Source organism: Rhinoraja longicauda, chromosome 10 (genome assembly GCF_053455715.1).
Source record: "Rhinoraja longicauda isolate Sanriku21f chromosome 10, sRhiLon1.1, whole genome shotgun sequence".
NCBI lineage: Eukaryota > Metazoa > Chordata > Chondrichthyes > Rajiformes > Arhynchobatidae > Rhinoraja > Rhinoraja longicauda.
The window spans coordinates 25,448,363-25,463,168 of record NC_135962.1 but is presented as its reverse complement, the minus strand read 5'-3'; the positions used below and the strand labels follow the sequence as shown (position 1 = coordinate 25,463,168).

At 43.8% G+C, this 14,806-nt stretch overlaps 1 protein-coding gene across 4 annotated transcripts in view; it reads left to right on the top strand.

Moving 5' to 3' along the window:
- Positions 1 to 14,806, top strand: part of prkd1 (protein kinase D1) — a 148,298-nt gene that overhangs the window by 107,007 nt on the left and 26,485 nt on the right. For all 4 annotated transcript variants that reach the window (XM_078406421.1, XM_078406420.1, XM_078406419.1 and 1 more), the window contains 3 exons: positions 5,251 to 5,331; positions 5,923 to 6,121; positions 14,282 to 14,405. In XM_078406421.1, the coding sequence (XP_078262547.1) occupies positions 5,251 to 5,331; positions 5,923 to 6,121; positions 14,282 to 14,405 (404 nt within the window). The remainder of the gene's footprint in view (positions 1 to 5,250; positions 5,332 to 5,922; positions 6,122 to 14,281; positions 14,406 to 14,806) is intronic.

Genomic DNA, 14,806 nt, shown 5'->3' with positions numbered 1-14,806 from the left:
CGTTCACAGTTGCAGTGAACAGAAATTCATACATTTTCATAAATGCCAAGCACCATTTTGACAAGAATTTCCATAGTGAAAAAAAATGAGGCAAATGGAACAATAAAGGAATCATGTGGATTTGGTACTTAGCAACTTAGCAAAGAAATTCAGATGAACCAAGTTTCTGGGAGGCAGTATTGATGAACAAATTTCTTTTAAAAACTATCTCTGTTACAAATCTCCAATTATAATGCCATACATTATCAACGCCATATTTCCATGAGAACCAAAATTATAAATGTAGGATCGAGCTACTGTACGGGTGATTGCAGGTCGGTCCGGACATGGTTGGCCGAAGGGCCTATTTCCATGCTGTATCTCTAAAGTCTAAAGTCTCTAAAATACAGTGCCCTCCATAATCTTTGGGACAAAGACCCATCATTTATTTATTTGCCTCTGTACTCCACAATTTGAGATTTGTAATAGAAAAAAATCACATGTAGTTAAAGGGCCTGTCCCACTTAGGCGATTTTAAGGTGACTGCCGGCGACTAGGCTGTCGCCGACATTTCGCCGGGGTGTCGCGGACATGATCGTGAGAAGTCTTTAAAGAATCATAATGGATCTCGGCGCGTCGCTGAGAAACCAACCGGTATGAAATTTCTCAGCGACAGCTGGCTTGTCGCCAGGTATCGTTGCTTATTGCAGGCACTGTCGCATGTTGTCCCCAGGTTTGCTAAGTTCTCTTAGATGCATTTAGAAGCACATAATATTAAATTAAGTAAAGTCATTTGTGTTTAACCAATTTATTTACCGTCAGGACATTTGACAGGTAGATTGGAGGCGACAGTTTGATGGTCAGGTAAGCATGGGAATTTTTGTGATGTTTATGGCCATCAGCGATTACATTTAAAGTAGGCTCCCAACCCAGATATGCAACCCAGAAACCAGATATACATCTCCCGTACATTTTCAAAGAATGCCCACACTCCGCACAAAAATCCATTTAACCACTTTTAAAATTAAATTTCTTAATACTGCTATTTGTAAACTGGAAGTCAATCCAGTTTATGCCTTGTTACCGTGAAGCTTGGTTTTCAAGTAACCCGGGAAAGATGTTATATTTCCAAACTCTTAAGTACTTACCGACTTGTCAGTGATTTCGGCGAAAATTAGGACGACGGAGAAGCATTGACAGCGTGGGAATTTTGCGATGTTTCCGAAGACGGTGTAATTTCGACCTGACTCGGAATTGTCGTGGTCATTGTCGTCGGGTAAAAGAAAATTTTGGCGATCTGCTACGACTTTGACAGTCGCCGGCAGTCGCCTAAAAAATCGCCTAAGTGGGACAGGCCCTTTAAGTGCACATTGTCAGATTTTAATAAAGGGTATTTTTTATACATTTTGGTTTCACCATGTAGAAATTACAGCTGTGTTTACACATAGTCCCCCCATTTCAGGGCACCATAATGTTTGGGACACATGGCTTCACAGGTGTTTGTAATTGTGCAGGTGTGTTTAATTGCCTCCTTAATGCAGGTATAAGAGAGCTCTCAGCACCTCGTCTTTCCATCAACTTTGGAAACTTTTATTGCTGTTTATCAACCAAAGTTGTGCCAATGAAAGTCAAAGAAGCCATTATGAGACTGAGAAACAAGAATAAAACTGTTAGTGACATCAGCCAAACATTAAGGGCCTGTCCCACTTAGGCGATTTTTTAGGCGACTGCCGGCGAGTGTCATAGTCGTAGCAGGTCACCGAAAAACCGGCGACTGGACCCCCCCACGACAATATCTACGACAAGCTACAACAACCTACCATCTAGTTGACGTCAAGCTATGGCAAGCTACCGATAACCGGCGACCCAATCGTCACGACTGGACATCCACCTACGACTGCACCCACGACAACCTACGACCACACCTACGACAACCTACGACTGCACCCACGACAACCTACGACGACACAGGCGACGACCTACAACAACCGAAGTCAACTTACGTTGACCCGCGACAAGCTACGACAAGTACGACCCTGTCGGCGACAACTGAAGACAACTGAAGACAATTCACGTCATTTTGACCTCCAAAATAATGGAATCACCCAGTTTCCCTATAAAAGGGGGTGTAGGGTAGGGTTTCCAATCATTCTGCATCATGACTACCATGGAGCAACATCAGAGGGCATTGATCTCACAAGAAGAAGCCCTGCTGTTTGCTGCGACCCTCATGCTTAAAGATCAACAAGATAGAAGGACAAGAAGAATGGGGAAGAAGAAGCTGACGAAGAGGTCTGAGTGGTTGAAGCCTTTGTCCCTGAAGAGACCCAGGTTGGGTCAGCGTGACAACCTGATGACTGAGCTCCAACAAGAAGATGAGGCTGCCTTCATAAACTTCACTAGGCTCCCCCCTGAGCTGTTTCACGAGCTGAAGACACGGGTGGGCCCTCTCCTGGAGAAAAAGGAGACCCTCATAAGGAAGCCACTGGAACCAGGCCTGCGCCTAGCCATCACCCTCTGCTGCCTGGCATCAGGAGACTCCTACAAGAGCCTCTCCTACAGCTTTCCTGTGGCCCACAACACCATCAGCAAAGTTGTCCGAGAGACCTGTGAGGCCATCATCAATGCTTATGAAGATGAAGTCATGGACTGCCCCAGGACACCAGATGAGTGGAAGAGAGTGGCGCAGGGCTTTGATACCAGATGGAACTTCCAGAACACATGTGGGGCAGTGGAAGGCAAGCATGTGGCCATCAGGTGTCCATCCAATGGAGGTTCGATCTACTTCAACTACATGAAGTTCCATTCCATCGTATTCATGGCTGTGGTGGATGCAAACGACAACTTCCTGTTTGTGGATGTGGACACACCTGGCAGTGTCGCTGATGGTGGGATCTGGAGATATTGCCAGGAAACACCTCCAACAAGAGAGCCAAGGACCAGACAGACCATCTCTGCACTTACTACAACTCCGAACTAGCCAATATACCGTGGCAGAACGACATGATCTGAAGACTAGCAGCAAACAGCCCACACCACAAACAGAAGTCCACCACTGCAGGAAGGGAGCCCACAACAGACCACAAGGAAAGCCCCTTTTCAGGGCCACCCACATCCTCCCAAAAGAGTTCAATTTTCAATGCAGTACAATGCTTGTGTTTGTGTTTGTTTTATTGATCAAAATGTATGAAATTAAAATATTTGAAAGTGATGCCATGAGACACTACTATGAAATACAATATCTTCATACATCAATGGAATTCACCGAAGTCAGCACCGGCGACACCCTACGTCTCCTGGCGACAACCTACGACAGCACCTACGTCAGGAGACGTCAAGCTACGCTCATTGGCGTTAAACCCACTGTCGCCGAAAAATTCTGAAAATCCAGCGGCAACCAGAAAGACGCTGCAACTCTATGGGCGACTGAGGAGACTACTCACAATCATACAGGCGACACCTCGGCAAACATGTGGTGACAGCCTAGTCACCTAAAAAATCGCCTAAGTGGGACAGGGGTTTTAGGCTTACCAAAATCAACTGTTTGGAACATCATTAAGAAGAAAGAGGGCACTGGTGAGCTTACTAATCACAAAGGGACTGGCAGGCCAAGACCTCCACAGCTGATGACAGAAGAATTCTCTCTATAATAAAGAAAAATACCCAAACACCTGTCCAACGGATCAGAAATACTCTTCAGGTGTGGATTTGCCAATGACTACTGTCCACAGAAGACTTCATGAACAGAAATACAGAGGCTACACTGCAAGATGCAAACCACTGGTTAGCCACAAAAATAGGATGGCAAGGTTACAGATTGCCAAGAAGTACTTAAAAGAGCAACCACAGTTCTGGAAAAAGGTTTTGTGGACAGATTAACTTATATCAGAGTGATGGCAAGAGCAAAGTATGGAAGAGAGAAGGAACTGCTCAAGATCCAAAGCATACTACCTCATCTGTGAAATGGCCTGGGCATATATGGCTGCTGAAGCTGCTCCCTTATCTTCATTGATGATACAATTGCTGATGTTAATAGCGTAATGAATTCTGAAGTGTATAGACACTGAAGTGTATGGACACATCCTATCTACTCAAGTTCAAACAAATGCCTCAAAACTCATTGGCCGGCGGTTCATTCTACAGCAAGACAATGATCCCAAACATACTGCTGAAGCAACAAAGGAGTTTTTCAAAGCTAACAAATGGTCAATTCTTGAGTGGCTAGGTCAATCACCCGATCTGAACCCAATTGAGCATGCCGTTTATATGCTGAAGAGAAAAGTGAAGGGGACAAGCCCTCAAAACAAGCATAAGCTTGAGATGGCTGCAATACAGGCCTGGCAGAGCATCACCAGAGAAGACACCCAGCAACTGGTGATGTCCATGAATCGCAGACTTCAAGCAGTCATTGCATGCAAAGGAAATGCAACAAAACACTAAACATGACTACTTTCATTTACATGACATTGCTGTGTCCCAAACATTATGGTGCCCTGAAAAGGGGGGATGATGTATAAACACTGCTGTAATTTCTACATGGTGAAACCAAAATGTATAAAAATGGCCTTTAATAAAATCTGACAATGTGCACTTTAACCACATGTGATTTTTTTCTATTACAAATCTCAAATTGTGGAGTACAAAGGCAAATAAATAAATGATGGGTCTTTGTCCCAAACATTATGCAGGGCACTGTACTTTAGAGACTTTAGACTTTAGAGATACAGCATGGAAATAGGCCCTTCGGCCAACCATGTCCGAACACCAGCAATCACCCGTACACTAGCTCTATCCTACATTTATAATTTTTACCAAAGTCAATTAACTGACAAACCTGCACGTCTTTGGAGTGTGGGAGGAAACTGGAGCACCCGGAGCAAACCCACACGGTCACAGGGAGAACGTACAAACTCCGTACAGACAGCTCCTGTAGTCAGGATCGAACCAGGGTCTCTGGCGCTGTAAGGCAGCCACTCTAATGCTGCCCTTAGCATTGTCCTGAACAAAATGAGTACAGTGATCTAGTAGCAGCTAATTGGCCTGTCGAACATCTATTAAAAGGTTAGAAATGGGAATATTTGCTGAAGACCACTTAAATTTTCACAATATATGACAAAAAACAGTTATCAAAAGACATTAAATTAATTTTTGGTGAGTTGATTTGTATATCCATATTTTTGCAACATTGCTTTTATAAGAACTGTGAATACAAAAATGTAACATTCTCTTCCAATGCTTGAGGCAACATATTATTTTTTTCTTCCGTATTAGATTGCAAGTTCAACTGTCATAAGCGATGCGCCACTAAAATGCCAAATAATTGCCTGGGTGAAGTTAACACCGGTAATGGCGGTAAGTTGAAAAGTCTCATTCCATACGAACCATTAGTCTTGTATACGACATTTAAAAACTTGGGAGGTTGTTGGCGATCAAGAATATTTTTTGCCACAATTGAATGTTTCATGTTGATATTAAGGATAGGAGAGGTTTAGATGGATATGGCCCTCTCAACTGCTGCGAATGGAAAGAAAAATTGGAAGAAGTTCTTAATCTTTTCTGGCACTTCATACAAGGAACCTGAACCACGTTTAGGTTGGGAGGTTGGGAAATAATTGTAGTCATTTTAGAATCCTGCATCTATCCGTCATGAATAGAGATCCATATCCATACCCAGATCCATAGTTTGCATCTGGGTATGGACACGGTTAATTTAGTTTAGGTTAGTTTCGAGATCCAGTGCGGAAACAGGCCATTCGGCCCATCGAGTCCGCACCAACCAGCGATCCCTGCACACTAACACTATCCCACACATGTTCGGAACAATTTACAATTTTACCAAGCCGATTAACCTACAAACCTGTACGTCATCTCTTCAGTTAGACGCTGGGTTCTGCCATCCTTGATGGAATGTGAGATTGATTTGCATGTTTTGTCATCTAATAGATCCGCTTAGTCCCGGCGCGGAGTCCGATGTGGTAATGGAAGAAGGAAGCGATGACAATGACAGTGAAAGAAACAGTGCGATTATGGACGATATGGACGAGTGCATAGCGCACGATTCTGAAATAGTGATGCCGGTGAGCCATGGTGACACCAGTGATATGCAAGACCATGAACACGATGACACAAACCGCGCTATAAGGTGAGCCTGCACCCATGAAGGGATTTTGTTTCTATGGAAACTATATTTACATTCAACTATACTTTGAGTTTAAAGTTTCCGAATAAGTCACAGGATCCGGTAATTTGGGAAATAAACTCGGGGTCACAAAAGAAAATCTCTTAACCTGATCGATGACTATAAGTTCATAAGATTGTAAGTCTTAGGAGCAGAATTAGGCCATTTATTCCATCGAGTCTATTCCACCATTCAATCATGGCTGAATTATTTTTCCCTCTCAAGCCCATTCTCCCACCTTCCTCCATAACATTTGAAGCCTTTACTAATCAAGAACCTGTCAATCTCTGCTTTAAAAATACCAAATGACTTGGCCTCCACAGCCGTCTGTGGCAATAAATTCCACAGATTCGCCACCCTCTGGCGAAATAAATTCCTCCTCATCGCCTTTCTAAAGGCACAATGCCCTTTTATTCTTAGGGTACGTCCTTTTATTCTCTTTTGACACATTAAATTAATTCAAATCATACAAAAATTGTTCAATAAAGTTCAACAAAATCTCAATTGCTTCTATTTTTTCAAGTTACATTGAGGATATGTTTTAATACTATTAAACCTCCCGACTGAACAAGTTTTCAACATTTTCCACTGAGTTTCAAAACCTTGCAACTGTTTCTCAAGGTCTTTCTGGACAGCGGTCTTAACCTCCCATCTACCTCATTGGAGACCTTTGAACAACTATCTTTAATCAGACTTCATTGATTTTCATTGTTAAATATTGCACTGAACCCTTTTTCCTTTATCTGTGCGCTGTAGAAGGCTTGATTGTATTCTTGTATATTTTTTTCTTTGACTGGATAGTATGCAAACAATCTTTGTAAGGGCAGCAATAGAGTTGCTGCCATATAACGCCAGAGACCCGGGTTCAATCCTGACTACGGAGTTTGTATGTTCTCCCTGTGATCGCATGGGTTTTCTCGGGGTGCTCCAGCTTCCTCCAAAGATGTGCAGGTTTGTAGGTTAATTGTCCCTAGTGTATAGGATAGAACTAGTGATCATTGGTCGGCACAGACTCGTTGGGCTGAAGGGCCTGTTTCCACACTGTAGCTCTAAACTAAGTTAAAAGCTTTTCACTGTACCTCAGTACGCATGACAGTAATAAACTAAACTAAACATAAAAAATATCATCACTGTGGCACCTCAATACCCTTGATTAATTTAACTTGTGGTCTGATTTCAGATATACTAATGAATGTCCAAGAGGTATTTAACATAATTTAATTTGGATTTCCACAGAACCAGCCACTCCAGAAAGATGTATATTTTAAAAAAAACAAGGACTTGGTAGCTTTCTAATATAAAACCTTTTGGCTTTTGGATAGGCACGTGGATATACAGGGAGTAAAGGGATTCCTGGTAAATAGATGCATTTAGCTTCACTGTCCATTGTTAAATGTTTCATGTTCATGGAGTAATGTCTCATGGAATGTTTAAAGTTGGCAGCATTGTCCCATAGTACAACAATACAATACAATACAATATATCTTTATTGTCATTGTACCCAGGGGTACAACGAGATTGGGAATGCGCCTCCCATACGATGCAATAATTTAGGTAATTTAGACAGCAGCAACCCAACGAAACGAAACAGTTGTAACAGTTTTGGACAGGGTAAAGTGCAAGTTGATCTATGCGTTGTGGCCATCCGGCTCAGCAGGACCGGTTCATAGCAGCTATGGCCCTGGGGATGAAGCTGTTCCTGAGTCTGGAGGTGCGGGCATAGAAGGCCTTGTATCGTCTGCCCGATGGAAGGAGTTTGGTTTGGTTCAGACAATGCTCGGCTCATGAGACAACTGATAGACGGAAAGGGAAGATTTTTGTCAAGATGCCCAGATCAGAATCTCTTCTCAGCAATGACTGGTTGCATTTATTAGCATCTTGAAGTGCTCCAGGCTGTATCAGCAAAGTGAGTGCTCATGAAAATGATCAAAATAATTAGTTTTTGAGAAGCCATTTGAAAACAGGGATAATGTTAACACGATGGAAGCGTCTCAAGAGAGATGCAGAGATTAGGATAAAGGTTTAGGTCCTAAGATCATGAGTGATAGGAGGAGAAATAGGCCATATAGCCCATCAAGTCTACTCCGCCATTCAATCTGGCTAGATCTTTCTTTCCCTCCTAACTCCATTCTCCTGCCTTCTCCCCATAACCTCTGACACCTGTACTAATCAAGAATCTTTCTATCTCTGCCTTAAGAATATCCACTGACTTGGCCTCCACAGCCTTCTGTGGCAGAATTCCACAGATTCACCACCCTCTAATTAAAGACTTTAACGACTTTAGACTTTACAGATACAGCATGGTAACAGGCCCTTCGGCCCACCATGAGTATGAAGAAGGGTCTCGACCCGAAACGTCACCTCTTCCTTTTCTCCAGAGATGCTGCCTGACCCGTTGAGTTACTCCAGCACTTTGTGTCTACCTAGGGCCACCGAGTCCGTGCCGACCAATGATCACCCTCGTACATTAGCACTATCCTACACACTAGGGCCAAATTACAATTTTACAATTTTTTAACCTACAAGCCTGTACGTCTTTGGAGTTTGGGAGGAAACCAGAGCACCCGGGGTAAACCCACACGGTCACAGGAAGAACGTACAAAGTCAGCACTCGTAGTCAGGATCGAACCCGGGTCTCTGGCACTGTAAGGCAGCAACTCTACCGCTGCACCACTGAGCTGCCCAAAAAAGTATCTGAAACTTTTGCGGCGAGAGGTGACGTGGTACAAAAGAGGCCATGTAGTTGAATTCAGTTGGAAGAGCAGAAAAAATAACCTGAAACTGTAAATGTAATGCAGAAATGAACATACATCCTCAAATGTTTTTTATTTGAAGTATCACATTGTCAAGTCAAGTCAAGTCAATTTATTTGTATAGCACATTTAAAAACAACCCACGTTGACCAAAGTGCTGCACATCTGACCAGGAAAAAAAAAGAAACATACAGTGGCAGGAGTAGAGGTGAATTAGGAGGTTAGTGGGTTAGTGAATCACTTGTTTGCCAATCAACACAGGGAGAAGTGAAGGACAAAATACCAATCCAGATCTTTGAAAATCAAATCAATAAAATACAGATGCTGAAAATCTGTAATACAAAAAAATGCTGGAAAAACTTAGCAGGTTTTGTAAGCTTCTGTAGGAAAATAACCAGAACTAATGATACAGGTGCAAGATCCAGTGGCACAGGCGCAGTGGTAGAGTTGCTGCCTGACACCGCCAAAGACCCAGGTACGATCCTGACTACGGGTGCTGTCTGTATGGAGTTTGTACATTCTCCCCGTGACCTGCGTGTGTTTTCTCCGGGTGCTCAGTTTTCCTCCCACACTCCAAAGACCCACACTCCAAAGACAGGTTTGTAGGCTAATTGGCTTGGTAAAATTGTAAATTGTCCCCACTGTGTGTCGGACAGTGTTAGTGTGTGGGGATCACTGGTTGATGCGGACCCGGTGTGCCGAAGGGCCTGTTTCTGCGCTGTATCTCAAAATTAAACTAAACTAAACAGAACTGAACTAAACTAAACTAAACTAAACTAAACTAAACCCTTTTGACAGAACTCCAAGACGTAGTGTCTTTCCTTCAGATAAGAATACTCCAGATACTTCAACATTTAACTCCCAAATTGCTTCTACAAGTGTGAGAGGATTATGCATGTGTAAAATGAGTTGTGTATAATCTTGCTGTTGAGATCACTATGCCTACGTGAAACATACGTGGGAAATCCAGCCCATACATTCATTGGTAGTTTGCACGCACAGTATGCTGTTATTGTAGCATTACTTCACTTATTGCATTAAAACATTGTGCTACGTAGGTGAATCTGTAGACCGTTGCTACATATATAGCTACAGTATTTCAGAAAAAAATCAGGTGAACAACCTTCTTCTTTAGCTAAATGCATTGGAGGCCAAGTGATGTATTTTATCGTGTTCACAGCTGAAGATTACACACCTTCAGCATATGCTGTGTTATGTGATATTTCTACATCTATTAAAGCAAACCAGTTTTGTGTAGTGGGAATAGGCATAGTTCTGAATACCATCTACATATCTATATGTAGATATCTAAAACTCTTGTTTGTTTGTTTGTTCCTGAACTACAGCCAAAACGGTACACGATAGCATGACAATTTTAGGCCCACATTACTCACCGTCGTCCCATTGGTGCTAATGGAAGAAGTTTCATTGAAATCGGTGTTATGTTTTTTAAGTTATTCACGTTTTAAAGTTTAAATCTAGCTCCTAGGGAGGGAGGGGGTGGAGGGAGGGGGGAAGGGGGGAGGAGGGAGGATAAGGGGGGTTGAGGGGGATGTAGGGGGGAGGGGAAGGGGGGAGGGGGTGGAGGGGGGTGGAGGGAGGGGTGAAGGAGGGGAGGGGGTGAGGGGAGGGGGGAGGGAGGGAGGGAGGGAGGGAGGTGGAAGGAAGGAAGGGAAGAGGGGGGGAATGAGGGGGGAGAAGGGGGGGAGAAGGGAGGGGGAGTGTGGAGGAGAGGGTGCTGCACCAATGCAGGAGAGGTTTGGGCCCAACGGGTCCACTTGGTCTAGTCTATATACTAAAACTCTCGTTTGTTTGTTTGTTCCTGAACTACAGCCAAAACGGTACATGAGAGCATGGCAATGTTAGGCCCACCTTACTCACCGTCGTCCCTTTGGTGCTAATGGAAGAAGTTTCATTGAAATCGGTGTTATATTTTTAGTTATTCACATTTTAAAGTTTAAATCTATCTCCTAGGGAGGGAGGGGAGGGAGGGAGGGGGGAGGAGGGAGGATAAGGGGGGTTGATGGGGATGGAGTGGGGGGGAAGGGAAGGGGGAGGGGAAGGGGAAGGGGGAGGAGGGGGGAGGTAGGGGGTGGGGGGAGGTAGGGGGTGGGGGAGGGGAGGGGATGGTGGGGATGGGGGGGAGGGGGTGAGGGGGGAAGAGGGGAAGGGGCGAAGAGAGGGTGCTGCACCAATGCAGGTTTGGGCCCAACGGGTGTACTTGGTCTAGTTACATTAATCCTGTTTCAAGGCAACGTCTCAGAAACATTTTGACAGGTACATGGACAGGACAGAGTTGGAGGGATATTAGAAGGACGCAGGCAGGTGGGACTATCGTAGATGGGACATGCTGGCTGGTATGGGCAAGTTGGGCCGAAGGGCCTGTTGCCACGTTGTATGACTCCATGACTAAGGCGAATCGAAGAAACTTACTTCGACTATAAAAAGATTTGATGCATCAGTAATAGTCATGTTCATAATTAAAAGCATATTGATATCTTATGACATGTAGAAACCATTAAATATTACATTAATAGTGTTAGGAGAGAGTGGAGAAATTAGCATATGAAATTTGAGGACAAATCAGTCAACTTTTACGATACAATACGATAGAACTTTATTTATCCCAGGAGGGAAATTGATCTGCCAACAGTCATAAAACACAAAATCCATGAAACATGATATTAAAGTGACGAATGGAAAGGATTGGGGATGTGTAAAGATTGGGGGGGGGGGGGGGGTGGGGAGGGGGGGGAAGGGGGGGAGGGGAGGGAGGGAAGTCCGTCACTACCCCACAACAGAAGGGGGAGGAGTTTTGTAAAATAAAGATACATTTGCCAAGTCACCTTTGTTGGAGTCTATGCTGAAAACATGTTTTAATTGATTATACAAAATGGATAACATGTACAGTGGGCGGCACAGTGGTGCAGTGGCAGAGTGCCAGTGATCAGGGTTTGATCCTGACTACGGGTACTGTCTGTACAGAGTTTGAACGTTCTCCCTGTGATCACGTGTGTGTTTTCTCCAGGTGCTCTGGTTTCCTCCCACACCCTAAAGACATACAGGTTTGTAGGTTAATTGGCTTTGGTAAAATTGTAAATTGTCCCTAGTGTGTGGGGTCAGCATGGACTCAGTGGGCCAAATGGCCTGTTTCCGTTTTGTATCTCTATACCAAAATAAAATAAGCTGCTTCTGATAACAAGCACAAGATTCACGGAGGAAAACTGTGGGCACTGTGGTACAGTACAGTGACAAACTCCCAAAGTAATTAGCAGGCCATGTCCAGGTTCAGCTTATAAATACATCCTTCCAACCTTCTACGCTCGGAAAGAACAGATTGCATAGGAAGGAGCAGTTTTACACTTGTGTCTGACGAGAGTAGCGTCAAGCTGTGCCCTATTTATCAGTCTGGAAAACAGAAGTGCTCTGCTCAGTAAAAATGGATAAAGAACTTCCTTCTAAAAGCCGTGATTTTGACTCCGATGTCGCTACTTTGAACTATTGTTGTTTGCTGGTGGTATTTATGTGTTCATTGCTAATTGTGTGGGGGATCTTTAGGAACAAGGCTTACCTTGACACTGTGTCCTGCATTAAAAATCATATATATTTTTACGTTTCTAAGCCAATGTGGAAAATCTTATAGACTTTAGACTTTAGCGGAGAACATACAAACACGGGGAGACCATACAAACTTTGTACAGACAGCACCCAAGATCAGGATCGAACCCAGCTCTGTGGAGCTGTTAGGTAGCAACTCTACCGCTGCGCCACCGTGCTGCCCCAGTTGCATTCACTTGCATGCAGTAACCATGAAGCATCGATGCATGTAGAAACAAGGAACTGCAGATGCTGGTTTACAAAGGAAGATACGAAGTGCTGGAGTAACTCAGCATGTCAGGCAGCATCTCTGGGGAACATGGATTAGTTTAGTTTAGTTTCGAGATTCAGCGCGGAAACAGGCCCTTTGGGCTACCGAGTCCACACCAACCAGCGATCCCTGCACATTAACACTATTCTACACACACTAGGGATAATTTACACATACACCAATTCAATTAACCTACATACCTGCATGTCTTTGGACAGTGGGAGGAAACCGAAGATCTCGGAGAAAACCCACATGGTCACAGGGAGAACGTACAAACTCCATACAGACAGCACCCGTATCAGGATCGAACCCGGGTCTCCGGCGCTGCAAGGGCTGTTAGGCAGCAACTCCACCACTGTGCCACTGTGGGCGGCGTCTCAGGTCGGGGCCCATCTTCAGATTGATTATGGAGGGAGGTGGGTAGAAAGCAGGAAGGCAGGAGAAGCAGGATAAAGTGTGGCAGGTAATAGTTGGACACAGGGTCGAGACTGTTACATAGTGTAGTGAAAGAACAAAAACTTCTACAAGCAGAAAAATACAATACAATGTAAGATTATTTAATAACTACAGTCTTATACAACCTGCCTCAAGAGTTTCTTCTCAATTTGCAACAACCCTTGTGGAAAATAAACAAAAAATAAATAGATTTATTCACAAAATGCTGGAGTAACTCAGCAGGTCAGGCAGCATCTCGGGAGAGAAGGACCCATTCCTTCACTCCCAAGATGCTGCCTGACCTGCTGAGTTACTCCAGCATTTTGTGAATAAATCGATTTGTACCAGCATCTGCAGTTATTTTCTTAAAAAATAAATAGAGATACAAGGAACTGCAGATGCTAGTTTACAAGGCACAAAGTGCTGGAGTAACTCAGCGGGTCAGGCAGCATCTCTGGAGAACATAATTAGGTGACGTTACGAGTCGGGCCCCTTCTTCAGACCATTGATAGATGAACTATCTGAGCAGCAAGTCTACCTAACACTGCATGTTCTTTCAAATTGATTGAGAGACAAGGCAATATCAAATGGATAATTAAAAAAAATTAATAGCATCACACCAAATGGGACAAAGTGAGCTTATAGTGCAATGCAAACTCTTTGACAAAGGCAGTGATTTTTTTAGTTTTTAAAGATACAGTGTGGAAATAGGTTATTTGGCCCATTGAGTCTGTGCCGACCAGCGATCACCCGAGCACTAGTTCTATCCTACACACTAGGGACAATTTACAGAAGCCATTAACCTACAAACTCATGTCTTTGATATGTGGGAGGAAACCGGAGAAAATCCACTCGATCACAGGGAGAACATGTAAACTCCTTACAGACAGCACCCACAATCAGGATTGAACCTGGGTCTCTGGTGCTGTGAGGCAGCAAATCTCCCGCTGCGACACTGCGCCGCCACTATATAGTCCTATAGAGCTGCATCATGATGTCTTCATCTTGCTCCCAGGCAAATGTTTCACAACTCTTAATGGATTTTTTTGTTCTTTTTTTCTTTGTAAGCCCTTCTACAAGTAGTAACATTCCTTTAATGCGGGTGGTACAGTCGGTGAAGTACACAAAGAGGAGGAGCAGCACTGTACTGAAGGAGGGTTGGATGGTTCACTTTACCAGCAAGGACACTCTGGTAAGCACATTATTGATCTCCACTTACCATGAATCTGGTACTTGGTCTTTGCACCCATGTCCAGGACAAGCCCTCACCATGTTTATTTTCCAGGATGGGTGAATCTAATTGCATTTTTAGTACTACTGCAAAGTAATCCCTGCTTACTGTTGAATATGCTGTATACATTTCTATATGTTTCAGGGGGGCACAGTGGTGCAGCGGTAGAATTGCTGTCTTATAGCGCCAGAGACCTGGGTTTGTTTCTGTAGCAAGACTATGGGTGCTGTCTATACGAAGTTTGTACGCTCTCCCTGTGACTGCATGGGTTTACTCTGGGTGCTCCGGTTTCCTGCTACATTCCAAAGATGTGCATGTTTGTTGGTTAATTGGCTTCTGTCAATTGTCCCTAGTGTGTAGGA